At 34.6% G+C, this 23,002-nt stretch overlaps 1 protein-coding gene across 1 annotated transcript in view; it reads right to left on the bottom strand.

The window, feature by feature from the left end:
• Positions 1 to 23,002, bottom strand: part of LOC150098777 (protein OS-9-like) — a 210,522-nt gene that overhangs the window by 17,909 nt on the left and 169,611 nt on the right. Inside the window, exon 12 of the mRNA XM_090405721.1 lies at positions 13,846 to 14,046. Within this exon, the coding sequence (XP_090261847.1) occupies positions 13,846 to 14,046 (201 nt within the window). The remainder of the gene's footprint in view (positions 1 to 13,845; positions 14,047 to 23,002) is intronic.

Raw genomic sequence — 23,002 nt, 5'->3', positions numbered from 1 at the left:
TTTTCTTAGAGGTAGCACCCACGGACGCTTACGCTGCTATTGTAGTATTGGGCGACCTTTGCCCCTTCTTACCGAATTGTTGGCATTCTTTCACGTGTAGAAATTCACTGATAATTATTTTCATGTGAGCCCTTTTGTTGACTTACAGTTACATTAAAGTATTAACACACTAACAGTTCTTATTCTAATTTGCCAGTTGTTATTTCTTTTAAAACATAGTTAAATTGTGCCAAATGATAAGTATGCTCATTTAATGGATATCTTCTGTTAGACTCTGGAAAGGTGACTTCATTTAGAGTGAGGCTGCCCATTTCAGATCTAACCGCATTCTATTTTATATTAAACAAATGATTTGCCATTGGTGATGGTGTGTAATTTTCAGGCAAAAATATATGGCCTTTGAATAAATATTATTCACTTATTTCCTTGTGTTTTTGTGTGAATAAAATAACCCTAATAAAATAAAAATGCATCATCCAAAACTGCTGGTATTCTTATCAGCCAAGAGATGCATCAGAAGCTAAACATCAAGGGGCCCGAACAGTGCTTGGAAGAGTGGTACAGAAATTTTGGCAATCTGATGCGAAATAGAGTTCATAGAATATATAGGGTTTCAGATTAAAAGCACTGTTACACCTGATATCTTAAGAATGTAGAATTCTCAGCTATCATGGTGTAACATGAAGAATAAATAAATTAAAAACCCTGCATAAAAGATAAGAGATGAATTAATTAAAAGAAAAACAAACATTCTTGCATCCAATAAAATATATAAAATATAAAGGTGTTTGTTGAACTAACTAACAAAAAGAAAGAATATATTAATGTTGTAATATGATATAAAAGAGAAAATTTAACTAAATAAGACAGAAAAGGATTAGTCATAAGAGATGGTATGTGAGAGGCTAGAGATTAAAATATTAAGTAAGTTCATAGAGAAATTTGGAAAGGGGATTAAGTTAGAGGCTAGCAAAAGAAAAACAACAGACTATCACTCAGGGCTGATTCCCGGATGAAGACATCGTTATGGGCTCGCTGACCAAAGGACGTTTGGCAGAAAAACGCCACTCTAACTGGTCGGTGAAGTAAAATCAAGTAGGGGGCAGAGAAGGTGCCGTTAGGAGAGCAAGTAAAAAGGGTTGGACCCCCCCCGAGAACCTTTAGGCTTTTAGACCTTTTTGGCTTTTGGTTCTGTTCCAGGAGAGTTCTTCGCGAGCTCCTTTGTATGGGTTTCACGGTGTTTTCCTGAGTGGCGAGATTGGAGTTATATCTCCGTCGTCACAACACGGAAACAAAAGCGAGCGGAATTTCAGTTCCGTATTTCCTATGTAAGAAGCGAAGAATGCCATATAGTCAAGGAAAAGAAAGCATATTCTTTGTTTCAACTTCAGTGACAACCATGAAAAAGGAAAAGCTGTAAAGAAATCGATATCCACGTCGCGAGTTGCACAGCCGTTATTTAGACGATTCAAAGTGTGTCCTGAATAACGAAAGGTAAAGACCGCATAGGCATAGTTCAATTCAAAAGGGAACATAGGAGAAGCAGATTATCGGAGAGGTTATACCAGGATACTTCAATCAGAAAAAGATAGAGGCCCATATGGAAAACTCAGGAAAGAAAGGTACTGTAAATTATATCTCGTATTAACTAAGATTCGTCTGTATTAGTTATCATTATTCTAATACTGAACTGTTGAAGTGACCAAGAAAACAATACTAGGACTTTAGTATCTGACAGAATATATTGAAAGTAAGCTAGCTAGTGTTAATGTTATATGAGTAATTAAGTGTCCTGAGAATTTTGCATGTCTATTATATTGTATAAGAAAGTTTAAATGTCATAGTTATGTGTTAGTGCAGTAAATGGTTTAGTTAAGCTACTTAAGTTGGATAGTTAAATAGTATGAATTAATCTTACATGTCCATGGCATATGAAGTTATGTGTTGAATGTGTATGGCAGCATGATCGTAATACCCATTATAGGATCATAGCTTAATTATTTATGATAAGCTAATGTCAGTTTGTAAATATTTAGTATAGCATTGAATTGAGTAATAACTAAAATTTGAATTGTACCATGTTAAGGATTTAATAAACCTTTTGTCCAATGATAAAAAAGTTGTCTGAAATTGCTGTCCAATGCACCACTTGAAAAATACGAACCTAATCACGCGGGAAATTAACGTGTTAAGAAACGAGATAAAGTGTTACGACTGCAACATAGTTACACTTTCTGACATATTTTAGTTCTTTCTCCTTGTTTTTGCATATAATATCTTAAACTAAATGTCCCAAAAGGTGCAGTATAATACAAATATTAGGGATACTAAGGGGAGAAATAACTTAGATATAAAAATTTTGGTGATATCTCGAGCATAGATAAGCGGAAATTATTAGATAGAATAAAAATCATAAATTGGGACACAACAGTACTATGTAAGAGCTACACAGTTCCGATTTCTATGGAATGGCAGTTACACATAATAAATAAAACATCAGTCATGGCAGTCAGTAATGCAGACTGCACTGGTGTAAAGAATACTGTGACTGGTCTGTAGTGTAAGTAGTCTATGATGGTGACAAACTACACTGCAATGTTTTGTGATTGGACAGTCAAGTGAAGATGTGGCATATTCCAGGGAAAACTTTAGCAGTAGTGTGCTTGGATGGATCTGCAACACTTCTGCATAATACGTTTCCTACATTGTGGTAGTTTTATGGAATAAACGTATTTTCACTTAACACAAGGCACTGTCATAGTGTAAAACTGTGCATGGTATAGCTAGATAGTTTGGAGAAAATCATGTGGTAAAACTGAACAGGCTTGCACAAAATGCAAACATATGAAATAGGTCATGTATGACAGATCAGTGCACACAAAATACCTCATTCATTATGAAATGGTGAAGAGTATGCCTAGGAAAGTGAATGGTCAGGACCAAAGAAGTTACATGCTATTGATGTGTATTCAAATTTGTTGACAGCAAATATATTGCAGTCTCAGTATTTCTTTCAACTTCACACATCCCTTGACTCGAATAAAATGAATATAAATGCTAAATTTATAAAATAATACAAGTACTACATTATTTTTTACTGAAAAATCTCATGTATTTTGCATCATATTAAAAATCTGTCCCACATTTGAAAAATGAATGTAATCTTTTTACATTCATTTTTCAAATATAACGAGTCTACATTCTTGAATAGTTGAGCAGAGCTAATCTAAGATGATTTAATATGATTCTACCAGTAATATCACCTGTTCATCCCATTCATTTTTCTTAAAACCATCATAATATGTGGTTTCTAGTTTTTAATCAACTATTTCTCACCAACTCCCAGATCCATAAGTTAAAACCAGTTTGAAACAGGCTTCTATGCTGCTAGTTTTGTGTTTTCATGAATTTCTTTTATTCCACATAAATTTATTCAAAAGGCTCATCATAAGAGCCTTGCTTATTCAGTTATCTAAAGTTGTCATCTTCAATAAAAATTGTACATAAATAGCTGTAATATTTTGTTTCTTCTACAGGTTCTCATTTGAGAATGCATCGACTGCAATCTTGAATGATTCCATTTTTATGAAAAAGCCAAGATAATCCATCTTTGCATTGACTTTACTACACCACTGATAATATTCCAAGGTATTCTGGACCAACTAGACAGAATAACATCTTGCATGATCCTAAGAATGTTTAATGAGATTCAAATGAGAAGAATATTAGGTAGCCAGGTGAGCACATAGAATACTTGGATGTACTCTTAGAACATGAGCCTTGCTGGAAGAGTCGATCCATTGGGCCACATTATCACCATGTAGGGCATCACATTTTCCAAAACAATCCTCAAGCAAGAATTAGTGGTCAAGGCATGTTCAAAGGAGATAAGAAGACTTAGTGATGTTCATGTGAATTCCTATACCAGGACATCACCACCACTGATTTCTAGTCAAGTGTACAGTCTGGTTGGTCAGAAACAATGTTTATGTTTTGGCTCATGAGTGTAAATTTATTCAACTGGCTCTCTATTATATTATACCAGCTTTGCTTATTCTATTATCTATATTTCCCATCTTCATTAAAACTGTGCACAAATAACTGAAATATTTTATTGTTCTATAGGTTCTCAATTGAGAATGCAGTTGAAATTTTCCATGTTCTGCCTATTTTGATAGTTTGTCTTTTTATTGCTAATTTTCATGCAAAATTTGTCATCTGTTTAATACATTCATAAAGCAAAAAGCTAAGTTTCATATCTCCAATTCTATCAATTAATGATACTCTCTTTCATAATGTGATTAATAGAGATGAACAGGAGTGGAGATAAAGTTCACCCCCTGATTTACATCAAACCACCTTCCTAATTCCCTTTACAACTTGAACGTAGACTATGTATCTCTCTGTTCCATTTACCCATATAACTGCAGCGTTAACTTTTTTCTTGATACATTGTCAAGATACAGACCCATATTTTCCTCTGAATTCTTAACTATTTGTCATCTGATCTTGATAACCATTTCTGATCTGAACCCAGCTTGTTCTTCTCTAAGTTTCTTTTCTACTTTTCTTTGTTTCTTCTTAAGCATGTTCAAGTAAATCTTACAAATACTTAGATGAAAAATTCCTCTGTAATTCTCACATTGTTTTATTTCCCTTTTTATATTCAGGGTTCTTTTATGGGAACTAAAAGAACCCTGCTCCAATCATCTGGATCTTCTGAATTATGCAGTAGGTAGCTGCTGCAGAACTTATATACTTCAATATTTGATCATTTCTGATCAATATTATCTACTTCAGCAGCTTTTTCCCATTTCAGGCCTCTGATAATCAATTTTTTTCTAACTCAAGTTCTGATATGTACTCCTGAATTGCATTCCTCTTGAATACTTTTTAATACTATTTGTCACTGCTTGTTTTATTTAAGGTTTTTAAAGTAATTATTCAAATATCCAGAATCTCTTTAGTTTCAGTTTTCATTTCATCTCTGATTTTTTTTTTTTTTTTTTTATTGTACTCGTTCCTGTTGGAAGTCTATTTTTCACTTGGTTAGACTATAATAAATTTAGTTTAATCCTTTATCCAAGTGTGAGCAAACAAAGTTTGCGCCTGAAAGTATCTTCAGGACTGGGGTAAGGTAGTACAACACCAAAAAGTGTGAGCCAACTTTGTTTGCTCACACTTGGATAAAGGATTAAACTAAATTTATTATAGTCTAACCAAGCGAGAAATAAACTTCCAACATCTTTCTCTAAATCCAGAGTAATTTAATAAAAAAGTGGCACACCATTTGGCAACTCCTATAGGTAGAGATGACTTTGCTAATGCTTCTGCCTGGTATCTCCACTTGGGCCTGGCTCCCACTGAAGAGACCTCAATAAAGGTCGAAACTAGGTCTGGGTAGTGGCTCTTCTCTTAATGCATAACATTATACATATCCGCAAGGAGATGTGTTTTGCATTATGGGAGATACTGAGATAGGAGTGATGTTATCTTGCTCCACCTTTGCAACGAGTTGCCTGGTGTTGTACTACCTTACCCCAGTCCTGAAGATACTTTCAGGTGCAAACTTTGTTTGTTCACACTTGGATAAAGGATTAAACTAAATTTATTATTGTACTCGTTCCTACATTTCTAATTTTTTCAATAACTTCCAATACTTAAAGATGCCAAGAAATTATATTTATGCTTAATCCTTTACCCAAGTATAAGCAAACAAAACAAAGTTTGTGTGTGTGAAGTATCTTCATGACTAGACTAGGTGACTTGTATAATAGAGGCTAGTGACTTCACATTAATAGCCTTAGTATCTCATAATGCAGCACACACATCCTTTCTCTCACTGATGAGACCTCAATGAAGATCAAAATCTGTCTGGGTAGTGACTCCATAATACATAGCATTACACATACCTGAAAAAATGTGCGCTTCGCATTAGGGATACTAAGGCAATTAATGTGACATCACTAGCTTCTATATAAAAAGGAGCCTAGTTGTGAAGATACTTCATGCACACTTGGACAAAGGATTAAATAATATAATTTATTGGTATCTTTAATTTAATTTGTAACCAAGTGAAAAAAAAAGCCTTTCAATAACTAGCTCTAATCCAGAGTATTTTAATAATAGTGTAACACCATTTCTCTACTTGTATATGGGAAATATACGATTTCTGCATTACTTCGACCTTAGTATTTCTTCTGGGTCTGACCCCCACTTGTGTTGTTTTCCACGGTTTTGTAGGGGCCACTGAAGTGGTCTTGATCATTGCATTCCTCAAAGAATACAATGTCGGCATATTAAAAAATGTGAAAGCCTATGTAAGAACTCAGCTTCCAAACCTCAACTACCTCCTAACACGGTAATAAACCTATCATCCCTGAAGCAATTAACGCACTTACACGTGGCCATAGCACCTAAAAAGATCCCTGTAGAAGAAATGATACAAGTAGAATGAGGTATCTGTAACCTTCCCAACCATATTACCATCAACATCCGACCTGGATGTAGCCAGTGTTCTCACCCAAGTCAAACTACCAAAAAGCAACCTATCAAAAAAAGAATTTGAAGCTCTGCAAGAAATGAAAAAAAAAAAAAAAAAAGAAAAAAAAAAAGTAATTACCAAAGCAGATAAAGGAAATGCCAGGTAGAACGGTCTAAAAGTAAAGAGGCAAGCTTACCTGTGTAATCAGATTACACAGGCAAGCTTGCCTCTTTACTTTTAGACCATTCTACCTACCTCCGTATAGAATATGATCCCATCAGAACACTCCATAGGCTCCTTAAGGTGGTTACCTCGGTCTGAAGAAGTGACAAACAGACTAAAACCTTTTAACTCTAGATCCCCCCCCACACACACACCAAGATATATGGACTACCAAAAATCCATAAGCAAAATGTACCATTATGTCCCATTGTGGATGGTATGGATTCCCCCACATACAAATTAGCCAAACATTTAGCCAAAGTGCTCACACAATATACTGGCAACACACCTTCACATGTAAAAAAAACTCAGTCCACTTTAAAGCCAGTATAGAAAACCTCATGCTCCAACACTGAAATAATGGTCAGTTTTGATGTTTCCTGCTTATTCACCAATGTCTGACCTCAAAGATACCTCAGACCTCATCCAAGCCAAATTTCCCCCTGATATCTCAGCTCACTATTAACGCAGGCTATTTCGTTTGGAAAGAAAAATCCTACAAACAGATAGAGGGGACAGCCATGGGTTCTCCACTCTTTCCACCCCTGGTCAACTTCTTTATGGAAACCTTTGAAGAAAAAGCTTTTTATCTTGGAAAAGGAAAACAACAGCAGTCTCCCTTTCCTAGACACCCTGATTACACATCAGCCTGATGGATCCTTGGCTTTCTCTGTTTACAGAGAAATACATTCATCAGCAGTCACCCCACCTCCCAACAATATGGGATTATAAAAACCCTATATAACAGGGCAAAATTAATCAGTTCAGATAACAATGCTTTAACTACTGAGCTTGACCATATCCTTAACACCATCTTAGCCAATGGCTACAACCCCCCCCCCCAAATTCTAAAAAATATTAAAACAGGTAACCACATCCCCCCCCCCCTCCTTCAAAAGCAGAGATTACTCTAAATCTATCACCATTTCATATATCCATGGCACATCTGAATAATTAACAAAAATTCTAAGGAAATATGACCTCATAACCAGTTACAAACCACAAGAAATTGGCATCTCTTATCCACTCCACCAAAGACCAGCCATTTCCCCTAGACGGACCTGGAGTATACTAGGTCCCTTGCAGTTGCAAACAGGCAGGACAACCAATATCAGGAAATCCAAACATAAAGACTACATCTGGTTCCACCAATACATATTAGTCAGGACTTGCTGACCATGCTTTGGACACCTACCACAGAATAGACTGGAAGAAGGCCACATTATTACACTACAGCAAGTACAAGTACGAAAGACTATTCCTTGAATCTGCCTCAGCTCTGAAAAACTTTCTAAATGTCAACTAATTGGGGTGCATTAGACTGTTCCAAATTTGAGAAGCATACATTCTAAGTTGTTAGCTCACTAGGAGGACACCGTATAGGACTCTAGGGCCAACTAATGTTGCCTTTCTTCAGCTTCATTTGCTTAGTGTGAGTGTCTGTGCACACATATCATTGTTTTGTGATCCCTGAAGATGGCAATGTAACAGTGCCAAAATATAGACAGTTATTAAAGTTTTTATAATTAATAATCTAGTTTATGTTGTCATTTCCTAAAAAATTAGAAGCTATATTCCATTACATGCTAGTCTATGGTATAATCTTTATTGACATGGTTTTTATTGGGCCCTTCAGTAGATGCTTTACCCTGTGAGAGATGAGCAGTTCTGCTCTGTGGTAAGTTGTGTCTGTCACTGAATGGAACCACTGCTGAATATCTTTGAGCGATCAAGAGTTAACATGTTAACTCTATTCCTTCGGGAAGGTTAGAGTGATCACGTAGTTTTCAGAGAAGACCCTTTACTTATACAAAGGCTGAAATCAGTGCACCTGAAAGGATATGAGCTTAGCATTGTGGGATACTGAGGCAATCAATGTGACATCACTAGCCTCTATATACAAGTAGCCTAGTTCATAAGATACTTCATAAACACAAACTCTGTTTGCTTACATTCGGATAAAGGATTAAACAATATAATTTCTTGGCATCTTTAATTTATAACCAAGTGAAAAACTTTCAACAATCTCCAAAACATTTATTACTTTCTTACCATATGCTTCCTATGACTTTTTAAACTACTTTTACTCACAGCTCTTTTGCATTTTCTCTTTATTCTCTTAGAGCATCTACTGAACTGCTAGGAATTTACAATATGCTTCCTTCTTTTCTAGGACATCTTGTGTCCACCACAGAATTCTGATTTTTATATCCTTGCAAACAACTTCACCACATACCTCTCTAGCAGAATCAATCAGAAAATCAATTATTTTCAAATGTTTTCTTTCATTTTTTCTTGAATAATATTTCTAAAATTGAGTTTACAGTTCACTTGTAAAAGCTGCTCAACATAAAACCCTCACATATTGTTATTTTCAATGTGATATTCATTTTTATCCTACTTAAAAATAAGTGAGGATCACTTTCAATTTCATATCCCCCTGTATACTCTTGTATCCTGAACCAGCATGAAGATATCACTATAGGTAAAAACATAGTCAGTGAGGCTTTTCTTCTATCTTCTTTCCGTATGAATTTGCACAAACCTTTATGTTAGAACATGGTATTATTAGTACCAACTAGTTCATGTCTTCCACTGTTATCATTATTATTAGCTTTGTCCTTTCCTCAATATTTATCCAAAACATTTTTAATATGCCTGGGATTCATTTCACACCTTACTATTTGGATCTCCAACAAGGACAGGCTTTTCTGTTTTCTTTATGTTGCTGCCTTCTCTAATAACCTGAAAAATTCCTCAACTTCTTCCTTACAAGAATCCTCTGTTAGACTATAGGCACAAATAAGTTTCAGTATCCAATTCTCCATTTTGAAGTTTATCTTCATGTTTGATGTTGAATGCCATTGCTACTCTTTCATTGCTTTGATCATTGTTGCCCGAATATAAATCCAATATTTATTTATTATTTAACAGGATCTCACCTGTTTTAGTCTTTTCTGTCTCAGAGTAACACCAATTATGTCCACAAGGGATTTCTCTTCTGCTAGTTTGACTTCTTTTCACAGATTGCATTTGATGGTGCTTATTTTCAATTTTGCTAATGTTCAGTTTGTTCCAGTGGTTGACTTTTCACTGTTAACCCAGGTTCCCTGATAAAAACAGCAAAGGGGAAGTGACAAGCCAATGCCCCAAGCCAACATGAAATTTCATCATTTTTTTTTTAGTTTAAGCCAGGAGCGGGGAACCCCTCGCCCGCGAGTCTATTTCAATTCGCCCCTTTGCTGATGTACTCGTATGTACATGTAAATAAAATTTAATAATAATAAAACTGCACAAATGGCTATATTTATATGGGGAATAACTACAGATTTCAATATATGAGAAGAATTTCTTGCTTTAAAATCAATGAAGGAGACAACTAAAGGTGAAGATTTATCTGAAATGGTCAATTCAGCATTAAAGGATTTCAATTCACCGTATGAAAAACTGAGTGATCTCACTACAGAAGGTGCTCCATCCATGGTAGGTCATGAAAAAGGGCTCATGACTGATTAAGAATGAATTTAAGAAACGTCAATTGAACCCAAATACTTTAATTGTGTGCCACTGCTTCATTCATATGGAAAATCTATGTGCAAAGTCACTCAAGATGAACAGCGTTATGAATGTAGTAACAAAAGTCATTAATTTGATAAAAAGTAAAGGGCTGAACAACAGGGAATTCAAAGAATTTTTGCAAGATCTTGAAGCCGAATATGGGGACTTATTGTACCATTGTGAAGTTAGAAGGTGGCTAAGTAGAGTTCAAATGCTAAAGCGATTTTATGAACTTAAAGACGAAGTGAAAATTTTCTTGGACATTAAAGGTGACCCCATTAAAGAATTGGAGAATGAAAAGTTTCAAAGTGATTTAGCATTTTTAGTAGACATAACTAGTCATTTGAATAATCTAAATTTGAAATTACAAGGCCTCAATCAACTAATGACCTCTTTGCTCACTCATATCAAGAGCTTTGAATCAATGCTTCAATATTTCTTACCCAACTGAAAAAAAAACCCGCTTTAAACATTTTCCAAAATTAAGAGAACACAATCCAAAATCAACAAGTGAGTATGTTGATGCGTTTCAAAGTGTTTTGAATCAATTTCAAAGAAGATTTGAAGATATAAAATATCAAAGAATTGAGTTACAAATATTTGAAACACCTTTTGATTCCTTGCAATTAGAGTTGATTGATTTGCAGTGTGATAATATTTTGAGATCAAAATATAGTAATCTGCCTATATTGGACTTTTACAAATCTATTGATTCCGAGAAAGTCCCTTCTTTAAAAAATAACGCCTTGAAAATAGCTTCTCAGTTTTCTGCTACTTATCAATGTGAGCAATTTTTTCCAAAATTAAGTCTGGCAAAAAAAATGCCTTCGTACGACTCACTGACGAAAATCTCGCTAATGAACTACAAGTAGCCGCCTCATCAAGAGAGGCTAATATTTCTAAGCTTTCACAAAAAAAAACAGTTTCAGCCTTTTCACTAAAAAGTTTAAGATTAAAAGTAAGCTTCATTAACTTTAATGAAATATTTATTATGCTATTATTGCTTTAATAAAGTTCTCAGTTAAAATAAAATAAATAAAGCCTTTGCTTGATTGTTATAATTACATGTCTACACAATTGTAATTAAAAGATACCATAGCAGATGAGAATGCTGCACATTTACTTATTAATATATATATTGCACACTACATACACTATATATATAAGAGCTAAAATTTGCCAGTCGCCCGCAGAAGTTTTTAAATTAGCAATATTTGCCCTTGATACTAAAAAGGTTCCCCACCTCTGGTTTAAGCCAACACAGAATATAGTTTGGCCAGTCCCAAATTACCAGCCCATCTTGTTTATTCAGTATTCAGTGGATAAATACTGAGGTGCAATACATAAAGATGAGGATTTGACATTGGGCCAGAAGTCCTAGTCAGTTCTCCACATTCCTTTAGGATTATGGGGAGATGATCTAGCATTTAACTAGCTTTGACCCCTTAGCAACCACTGTTACTTTTCATTCAAAATTTAATATACAGATGATTAACAACATGGAGATAGTGTGTACCTTTGTCTCACATCTGATTTTATATTAAAATCTTCTACCTCCTTCAATTTTAACTGCTGACTTAATAATGTCCTGTTTGCATCACACAACTGTAGCATTTTAAACACCTTTTCTCTTGGCACATTATCATATGCTTTTCAGATCTACAAAACTTAAATACAAATTCTTGTTATATTCCCGTGATTCCTCAACTATCTGTCAAAGTGAAAAATTGATCATGAAAACTCCTATTTAGCCTCAGCCCTGCTACTTCCTCTCTGAATATTTCATTACCACAGTTCATTTACTCCTTATCTCATTTAATCTTTGTATCTTTTCCTTCAGTTTTTGAAATAACTTTTATCATCTGACAAAAACAGTGCAGGGGGGGGGAGGGAATGATTGTTTAACTGGGCAATGCCTCAGTGACTTTTTTTTAATTAATGTTTTTACACATATCTGTCTCATTTTTCCATGTATTTTCTTTCAGAGCACATTCTAATTTACTTACTAGTGATGTCTGATGTGCTTTCTTTTCCAAGTTATTCATCTATATGGATATATCCTTGAATTTAATTGTTGAAGCACATAAGAACATGCATACATCCCTGTTTTTCCTCGTCACCTTTTGTAATTAGGGAAAACATACATTTGAGCATGGTGGCATTCTCAAGCAGAAGCTCTTAATTTTTAGTCCATCATGAAGTTCAGATTTTTCTGTCCTTGGAAAATAACTTCACATGTCTCACTGGCTGAATAAATCATTGTTTTCTTCAGAGTTTGCCAATTAGTCTCCAAGGTTTGATTCTTGTTTTTGAACTTTTTATTTCATGAATAATATTTGTATTGGAATGCTTAAGGGACAAAGCTATTTAACTGGGAAGAGACCTCCACATAGCCTTTTAAGGAATACGTAGAACTGACTGGCAATTTGGGATTTATCTGACCAAATTGTATTCTTATCGACTTAAACCATAAGGCAAAATGATGGTACAACATAATTTCATGCTGGCTGGGACATTGCCCAATTAAACAATGCTCCCATTGTTTTTGACAAGGAACCAGGGCAAACAGTAAAAAGTCAGCTACTGGAGCAAATCCCAGAACACAGCCCAACCCAACAGAGTTCAAGATTGGTACTATCAACATAGGTGGTATGGTCATTTAAACAGAATGGAAGAGGAAAGATTAGCAAAACAGGTGTTCTTTGCCAGATTATCAAGAAAATGACCCAACAGAAGACCAAGATGTAGATGGATTTTAAGGCAGAAATATAAGATCTGATAACACTGGAGTCTTGGCAAATAAAGCATTAATTTTGAAGAAAATTGTCAGTTTGAAGTTAGTGATGATGTAACTATTCATGTAGTACTATCATAACATCCCGTACATGTCAGGAATTTGATATTTGCATATTTAAGTCTATAAGTTCTGAAAGATGCTCAACTTTTATGTAAAATTTTTGCAAGTTTTTCTTTTCATTATAATATAATTATTTTTATTCTGCTTAAAACTAAGTAATGATCACTTCCTATTTCAAATTGCCTGTATACTTTAGTGCCTTGAACAGTGTGAGACTATTGCTTTTGATATTCTTATAAGAATGGCTGTTACACTTTGACAGCTGTCTTAAGTAGAAATGCTTGTGTTGCGAGTCTATACTATAAAAAGTTAATATGAATCAGCCCCATTCCTAAAGCTTTCTACATATTAGTATGTTGCTACCTTCAGTACATTACTGAAACAACAGCTTTTAGTATATTTTTCTCTCCATCATACATATCTGATTTATAAATGGAACTAGTGTTCTAAAATATATAAAACAGGGCTTAATAAGAAATTTTAAGAGAAACTACTTAAATTTATTTAAAATTTTAACCACACTGTATTGTGTTCTTGTTTACTACTGAAAACCTGCTTAATATCCTGTGTTAGAAAGTGCTCCAATGGGATAAAGAACTTGTGAAAATGTACAATTACAGTGACTAACAGATTTTGAATTAATATATTAGTACACTTTAACTCATTATGCACAATTCTAGCTTTCAGAATTTACTACTTTAGCATAATTTAATATGGCAAATACCTCCAGTGTCTAATCCTGCTTTTTCTAATTTTTCTTTAACTGCCTGTTCAAGCTTCTCCTTTTCATTCTGTCCTAATTCATGCAATCTTCTATCACGACTTCTCGATCCTTGACCCAACCTACGAATACGAACATGTACTTTGTTGTCATCCAAAAGAGAAATGGTTTTCTTGTCTTCCTGATTATGTCTCACAGTATCTTCTAAAAATAGTCCAAGAAATTATCTATTATTGCTACTTTTTTTTGTTTAAAGCAAACTCAAAAGTAGATAACAGTTATAGTATATAAATTTAAAAATATAACTTTTATATAAATATACAACTTTTTTTTTTTTTTTTAATTAAGAAATAAATAAATACAGAACTAGAGAAATGTACAGCTACTTCAATTACATGGCCTATGAGTGATGACAGAATTCCTATTTTTCGTTTAGAAAGTTTGGCATTTTACAAAAAAAAAATGCATAGAATTGTCTGAAATTACTTTTTCAACTATAAAATTTGATAACATTACTTGCAGTTTTCATCTTGTAGAGCTGCTTCATTTTTGTAATATATTTTACAAGGCAGTTATCCTGTAAAACAGCAACCTTTAAAAAAAAAGATTTGCTGTGAAGTATTTGGTTTGCAAAGACCAAGTCAGGTAACGGAGTGGTGCAGTGTCAACTCTTTGAGAGGTAAGCAGCAATGACCAGTTCAAAAACCTATCAGTGATGAAATTGAGCAGGTATCTTTTAGCATACTATTTTTTGTGAATCACAAGTTTATTTACATCATCTTCAACAAAAATTCAGTTGGTATATGTTAATTGAGATTACAACCAAAGCAACACCTGTTTTGCACAATAAAAAAAAGATTCTGGGAAGATAAACACATTGCCACTTTCATATGAGATTAACTTCTTCAGTTGAAAAGTCCTTATTATAGGTTCTCTGTAACCTAGATGGGATTTGAACTCTCATCTTCCTAACTAAAAGGCACCATCAATTCTGAATGAACTACAGATTGGCACAGAGATTTCATACTAAAGGTTAATCAATTTAACCATTTCCATCTGAAATGGTTAGGAAAGCTATAATGGTGATTTTCAGAGCATTTAAGTCATGAGGTCTTCAAGGCATTCTTGTACCAACTTTTGTAGCTGCATAACAAAACATAACTTTTAGATTACTCTGTGATTTACAAGATATCCTCTACAAAATTCAGTTGGCAGATCTGAATGATATGCAGCAAATGAAGCTAGGCAAGATATCAGTGTCACTGGTGGTTATCATAGCCCTTTTAATATACAAGATACAGTAGAATATAACAAAATTTTAATAAACTAACAAATCCCATTGAGCGTTTTCCAGTGTATTATCAACTATATCTTTAGAGGTTAAACAGCCTAACAGAACCATTACACAATATACAAAATGAATCGAGGCACACACACACACACACACACACAATGTGCTGAACACAGCTGGAGTATGCAAGGTTGTGTTCAGCACATTAAGAAAGTACATATAGCTATTAAAAAATGTTATTTGGAAGACAGTTTCCTATATTACATGAGATGGACATCAAATCACTTGTGTTTAGATTAGATTGAAATTTGGACAGAGAGTCTTCAAATACAAACTATCAACTATTCAAAATTAAGAGTTCTGATGAAGAAGGATTATTTGTTGTCATTTCTAGGTGTCAAATTTATTTTGTCTAGTTGTCTTTTATTATTTATTATTATTCATTTTTATTTATTAAAAAAGCATGGTCTCCATCCTCATATCCAGAAGAGAATATTTCTAAGGTTTCTATTCCTTAAGTCAAGGGTTTATCAGAAAAGTTATCTAGGCTTCTGCGATACTGTAAACCTGCATGTCTTCTTCGATCTGGTAAACCAGTTAGCAATTCAAATCTTGAGTTGTAACAATTAATGTGGAACAGGTTTTTGATGTTAAAGAGCTTCAGTGGAACAAAGTGTGTGTGCATGATGAAGTTTTGATAGTGCCAGGCTTTTTGAGATGGATGTTTATGATTAATAGCAACAATGTATCGTCCTGTGTGGATTCTATAGACAGAAAACTGCAAACTCTCACTTGGCTGTCTTAGGATACATCTGAGAGAGAGAGAGAGAGGCTGGAATGGGCTTTACTTCTAAAACAAAATTTCATTTTTAGTTAGATAATTCGGGGGGGGGGGGGGGAAAGAACACCTAAATCGGAACTGTAAGGTCTGGCAGGAAGTGAAGGTGTTCAAGAAATGTTCAGTGTAGTAGATAGGATAGCCGGGTGGTGGTAGTGGTGTGTGTGTGTGTGTGTGTTGGGGGGGGGGGGGGGTTGGAGAATCCATTCCTTCTGTTTATTTATAAATTGTTTTACGATATGAAAAATAACCAGCATTAATAATCAGATAATTTCATAATCCTTCTACAATGAAAGGAATACTAACAAAAAGAAAAACCATTTAATGATGTGTAAGGCCTGGCAGGAAGTATAGGTATTCAAGATATGCTGTTTAAAATGTTCAGTGTATCAGAAAAGTTATCTAGGCTTCTGCAATACTGTAAACCTGCATGTCTCCTTCCATTTGATAAACCAGTTAGCAATTCAATTCTTGAGTTGTAACAATTAACGTGGAACAAGTTTTTGATGTTAAAGAGCTTCAGTGGAACAAAGTGTGTGCATGATGAAGTTTTGAGAGTGCCAGACTTTTGAGATGGATGTCTATGATTAATAGCAACAATGTATTGTCCTGTGTAGATTCTTTCTATAGACAGAAAACTGCAAACTCTCAATTGGCTGTCTTATGATATATCTGAGAGAGAGAGAAAGAGAGAGACTAGAATGGGCTTTACTTCTAAAACAAAATTAATTTCATTTTTAGTTAGATAATTTGGGGGGGGGGGGGGTGAAGCACACCTAAATTGGAACTGTAAGGCCTGGCAAGAAGTGAAGGTGTTCATCAAGATATGCTGTTTAAAATGTTCAATGTAGTAGATAGGATAGCAGGATGGTGGTGGTGTATGTGTGTGTGTGGGGGGGGGGATTGGAGAATCCATTCCTTCTGTTTATAAATTGTTTTACGATATGAAAAATAACCAGCATTAACAATCAGATAATTTCATAATCCTTTTGCAATAATTTTAATGTATGAAAGGAATATTAACAAAAAGAAAACCCATTTAATCAACAGGGATGTTGTCTCATTTTTCACTGATATTTCTCTTACCAATATATTAAAATTATAGCAGAAGGCTTTTCCCTTCTAATATTGTGAAATTTCATTTTGCTATTTGACACCAGTTATCCAAAAAAAAAACAACAAGAGATCTCTCAGAACCTGGCTAATTATTACATGAAGCATTTTGAACATACCGTCTTGAATACCTTCTCTTTTCTCCTTGCCCCGCATCCATTTATATGGCTTGATTATGTGGATGACATTTTTACACTTTGGAACTCTTTCTTGCCAGATTTAGTTAATTCTTTTGAAGAAGAAAATATCACCCAGGAATTAAATTTACTCTAGAAATAGGAAGTAATAATATCTTCCTTTCTTAGGATTAACAACATCTAAAAAAGGAAGGTATAGTCAGTGAAATGAGGAACCTTTATTTGGTCTCATATGGAAGTAAGGGGTTTTTCACCATGAAACTTGGGGTTTTCGTCTCCCTATTCTGGGGGACAAACCTTTTTTTCTAGTGATGACCTTTAAAATAGCAAAGGAGGAAGAGACTTGATGGCATTCTTATATTAGATGACTAAGGTCAGGACAATGATATAACACTTCAATGACAAGTTTTATCTTCTTTTTTTAGGAATTTTTAGGAAAGCAATCTGGTTTGAGATTAAGGACAGTAAGACAAAATATACAGTTAGTTATTGCTATAGGCCAGGGAGTTCCACAGCTGATCTGGAAGACATGCATCGACAAATTAGTATACGAGTACAGGTCGAGTGATTATTATAGGAGACTTTAACTATGGAGATATAGACTAGAAGGAAGAAAGATCACATGGCAGGAAGGAAATAGAATTTATACACCTGCTAAGAGATAATTATTTAAGGCAGCATGTGATGGAAGGGGACTAGGGGTGGGAGAGTATTGGACCTGATCATAGGATCAGAAGAGCTATCCATAACCAAGGTGATAATGATAACATTGCCTCCAATTGGTGAAAGTGACCATGACCTTGACTTGGGAGATTATAATACATGAGGAATATTCTATCAAGAAGAGGTATTTGTGGAACTGCAAAGCAGGTGATTATGACATACTTAGGAAAAAGCTTAAATAAATCTATACCATGGCATAAAACACTGCAGGGTAAGGATGTTAGTAGTGTACAGGATATAGTTAAGGGTCATCTAGAGCAGCGTTTCTCAACCTTTCTAAGCTCAAGGACCAGTAAAATGCCTAAAAAAATTCTATGGACCAGAAGTTACAGAGGCGTAGCTGGGGGGGGGGGGGCAACACTTTTTTGGCGTTTAAGAAATTTGTTATACTGTCTATGGCAATAAAACTATATTGTTGTTCACTTCACCCCTCTTTCATTTGTCATTTTGCCGCTACAAATTTAGCGACAGAATGACGAATAATAAAAGGGGGTGAAGTGAACAATATAGTTTTATTGCTTCTGCCTTTGAACATTCTGACGCTATTTGTTGGTTTTTTTAAAGTCTCCATTTGATTTCAATAATTTTTACTTACTTATTCAATTTTAATTTGTTTTGTTTGGATAATTAAAAAATATATATTTATTTAATTAATTTAAGTTTGCCTGCGGACCACCTGTCCCATCATCGTGGACCACAGGTTGAGAAACACTGATCTAGAGGAAGCAGTATTACAAGTATTACACTTTATATCTAGGGTAAGGAGGGTTAATCAGGTAGGAGTTAGATGGATGAGTAATATAATTAAGTATGAGCTGCAGAAGAAGAAAATGTTGTGGAGGGTATGTATAAAGAGAAAGGTGACCAGCAAACTCATGAACAGTACAAGGCTCAGGCAAGAAAGGTGACCAACATAGAAAGGAATGCAAAATCAGATTATGAGAAGAATCTAGCTGAGCAGGCCAAAGGAAATCCCAAAGAGTTCTTTCATTATGTGGCAAATAAGAGGAAGAATGCCTATGGAAGATTAACCTTAATAAGTGATGATGGTCACGAGGAGACAGAAGTGGAAAAAAACAGTTGAGTTGCTGAATGACCACTTTGCAAGGGTTATACATCCTAGTGAGGTTACTGCTTTAACTTATGTGACACACTAATGTGGAAATAGAGGTGGATGAATTGGAGGTGCTTAGGATGTTGCAGAATCTCAATGTAAATACAGCTGTGGGATTAGATGGGATATCAGCTAGGGGGTTTTGCAAGAATGTGCAAGGGAACTGGCAATGCCTTTGACTAGGCTCTTTAAGTCTGTGCTGGTAGAGTTCCAAGGGAGTAGAAAAGAGGGAAAAATAATTGCCTTGCATAAGGGAGGTTCTAAAACTGCAGCAGCAAATTACAGACCAATCAGTATCAAGAGTGGTGGTAAAAGTATTGGAAAAAAATTGGTCAAAAAGAGAATTCAAGAATGGGTGGATAAAAATATGATACTGTATGAGGGCAACATGGTTTTTTGAAGGATTGTTCATACCTTAGAAATTTACTAACTTTTTATAATAAGAGTAACAGCTGAGTTTGATAAAGGAAATGACTACATGATGATTTTTCTGGATTTTGCAAAGGCATTTGGCAGAATACCACATGGAACTCTATTACGCAAATCAGAACAAATGGGGATGGATAAGGTGGTGGCTGCTGGACAGATATCAAAAAGTGGTATATGGAATTATTTCTAACTGAAATGCATTTTTAAAATATTCATCAGTTAATATAAATGATTATCTAAACAGGACCCAGTTGTCTTCCAATAAAAAAAAGGAATTATAACTGGGAGAGAATCTATGATCAAGCAATTTTGATTTTTTTTTTCTTTTCTTCCATGAAAACTAATCCTGGGTTCCAGTGCAGTAATTTTTATAATTACTGCACTGCAGCATATACATATCACAAAATAAACAGCATTTGCTCGATCTTATATTTATGGTTTACAATACAATTTAAAATTTTTCAGTTGAATTTTTTGATGCGTGATATTTCCACTGTTTTTATGAAAATTACACGTCTATGATAAATTCATGGTATTCAAAGCTGAATGGAGATATTTTGTTGATTTTTATTTTATTTATTATTATTTTTTTTAATGTGACTCCCACTCACAAAAGGTTGTAAGCCTATAGTACACTGGTGTCCAAAACCTAAGGACGAACACTATTTTTGACAACTACAACTGCAAATTCAGATAGTACATCAGCTTGTGGTTAGTCATCCCAATTGCAAACTTGGATGTCTTGTAATGTCTCAAAGACATCCTCTATTTGATTTCACACAGGGAAGAATTTTCCCTCCAGAAAACAAACATGGTCTTATTCTTGCTCTGAAGGAAGGGTGGGCCAGTTTGCCTGAAGGACTCTTAAATCCCTTGGTGCCAAGCATGTTACGACATTGTGAGAGCTGCATCACAGTTTTGGGTGAACATATTCCATACTGAAATGTCTCTCTCTCTCCACATAGTTTTCTGTAAGTACTGTACATTAATTCCTTAACTAGGTCCTTAAGAAATTTGTAACTTTTGCCAAAAATGTATGCAACTTAATTTGTACAAAATTTATAACACTTTTTTTTTTGTAATATAATTTATTAGTATGCTGGCAATAAGTTTATATCCACATTTGGCTGTAATCATGAAAATGTTTTCATATACAGGTAAAAATGTAGTTTGTCCTTAGCTTTTGGACACCAGTGTACATTAGAATACTATGGAGAGGTTAAGGTTTTTTTTTATTTTTATTTTATTTTTATTAATTTTTTTGATTTTTTACACAGTCCAGAAACCCTGCTCAGAGATCCAAAATGAAACTTTTTCAACTCACTTCATACCTCCAATAAGCAAGGAAATGGTTTCACATTGGGCAAAGTATTTTAATTCATTAATTATAAAAATCAAAATTCTCTTTCCATTGCTGACATGTGGTGAGCATTGTAAAAAAAATAACCTGTTCTGTTGTAAGTAATGGAATGCCCAACACATTACATAATCTGTTCCAAATATGCAAGGAAAGAGGGCAGCTGTAGAATGCATGTTCTACTGTTTCCAATCAGTAATAGATATCACAGATGTTAAAATACCTCTATTTAATGATAGTATTGACTGGAAGGCAGCAATATGCAATTCTTCAAGCAAGATCCCTCCTGTTAAGGTATCCTTGGAACTTCAATAAGTTATGAAACAAAGTTTAGTTGTCAGTACCCACAACTGTGGAAGTTTGCAGCAAGAGATTAAAGATTTCTTTATACCAAATTTTACCTCTTTTTTTTTTTTTTTTTTTTTTTTTTTTTTTTTTTTTTTTTTTTTAATGGAAAGAATGTCAATGCCAGAATGATGTAGCAATCTTAGAGTTAAACACAATCTCAGTCCCTGAATACTACAGGGGCTGAGATTATCCATGTAGTATTCAGGAACAATCTCAGCTTTTGGACTTTTATAATCATTTACTCCAAACAGGGGAAGATGAAAATCAAAGTAGCACTGGAGAAAGTCTGCACATGTGTGAGTGGTCTGCAACATTTATGGATTTTTGAAGCTGTATCTTAAATAGTAGAATTTTAAGACTGGAAGCCCAAATTCTCTATTTCTTCTTTGATAGTTGAAGAAATTCCTTCTTAACTTCTTGGTATCAGCTGGACCAAAAAAATTGCACAGGCTTATCATGTAATTGCTTTTCTTCAGCTTCTGTGATGTCTGTAATATTTATTATGTACAAATGAGCAGGGAAGATTATGGTTTTTAGAAGGAAAGTGGCCAAATTTTCCAGTCTTCTAAGATTTCAATATTCTGGTATATAAGTTCTTGAACTGGTATTAAGTGGAGACGGGAATTCCAAGTATAAGAACCCCTTATTAGGGTTAGTCCAAAAGGAATGCCTCCAAGATTCTACTTTCCAAAAATTTTTAATTTTGTCTTGTCTGCATTAGAAGTTAATCCACTGATCTTGTTGAAATTTTCCAAAATATCAAAAAAGATAATATGGAATCATTATCTTTCAGAGTGCCCACTACATCATCGGCATATGCTTATACCTTTTATTCCTTTATAGTTGAAGAAACTGTTATTCCTCACACAGCACATGTATTTTTGACTTCCTGTAAGAAAGGTTCGAGAACCAATGCAAAAAGCAATGGACTAAGAGGGCAACTTTGCTTGACCCGTGTCGAATTTTGACTGGGTTGGCAGTTAGTTGAATTGGCATAGGCTCCTTTGATAATGGATAGCAGCTTTTCACCCAGACCAATTTGCTGGAGGATGTGGAACAAAAAGGGATGCTGGACATCATCAAATGCTTGAGTAAGGTCTACTGATAGCACTACCATTGGCTGCTTTTTTGTATTAACTAAGTGGAGTAGATCACATAGCAGAAATAGATTAAATTCTACTGCTCAGCCTGGAACTCCATACACCTGTGTGCTTTTAATTACATATCTTATTCCTACTTTGAGTTTGTTATTGATAAAGCAGAAAAATATCTTGTATTCAGTATTAGATAGAGAAATAAGTCTCTAGCTACCTAATTAAGGTGTTATCTCTATTAGGTTTTTTGGAATGAGGACGGTACGGCTTGCTACAAATTCATTTGGTAAGTGTCCTGCTGAAAGAAAAAAATTAAACAGCATAACTAGAATGGAAAGAATAAAACCCCAGGCCTTGTGGTAAAGTTCTATCTCTTGACCATCAGGTCCTGGTGATTTTCTTGTTCTGGCATTCTTTATAGGCTGTGGTAACTTCAGATGGGGTGCTTAAGGGTCAAAGCTGTATAACTGAGAGGAGACCTCCACATAGCCTTTAAAGGAATACGGAGAACCGAACAGGGCTTCTGACCTAATGTCCAATCCTCACCTTCTCGTGGTGCACCCTGTTGGGTATCTACTTGGATACTGAACAAACGAGGATGGGCTGGCAATTTGGGATTTAGCCGACCAAATTGTATTCTTATTGGTTAAACCAAAATAAAAAATGATGGTACAACATGACAAAATTTCATGCTGGCTGGAGCATCGCCCGGTTAA

This window comes from Typopeltis vanoorti, chromosome 15 (assembly GCF_054136105.1).
Source record: "Typopeltis vanoorti isolate ZY-2024b chromosome 15, IOZ_Tvanoo_1.0, whole genome shotgun sequence".
Classification (NCBI taxonomy): domain Eukaryota; kingdom Metazoa; phylum Arthropoda; class Arachnida; order Uropygi; family Thelyphonidae; genus Typopeltis; species Typopeltis vanoorti.
Note: the sequence above shows the minus strand (reverse complement) of the source record. Positions and strands in the feature narration are given on the sequence as shown.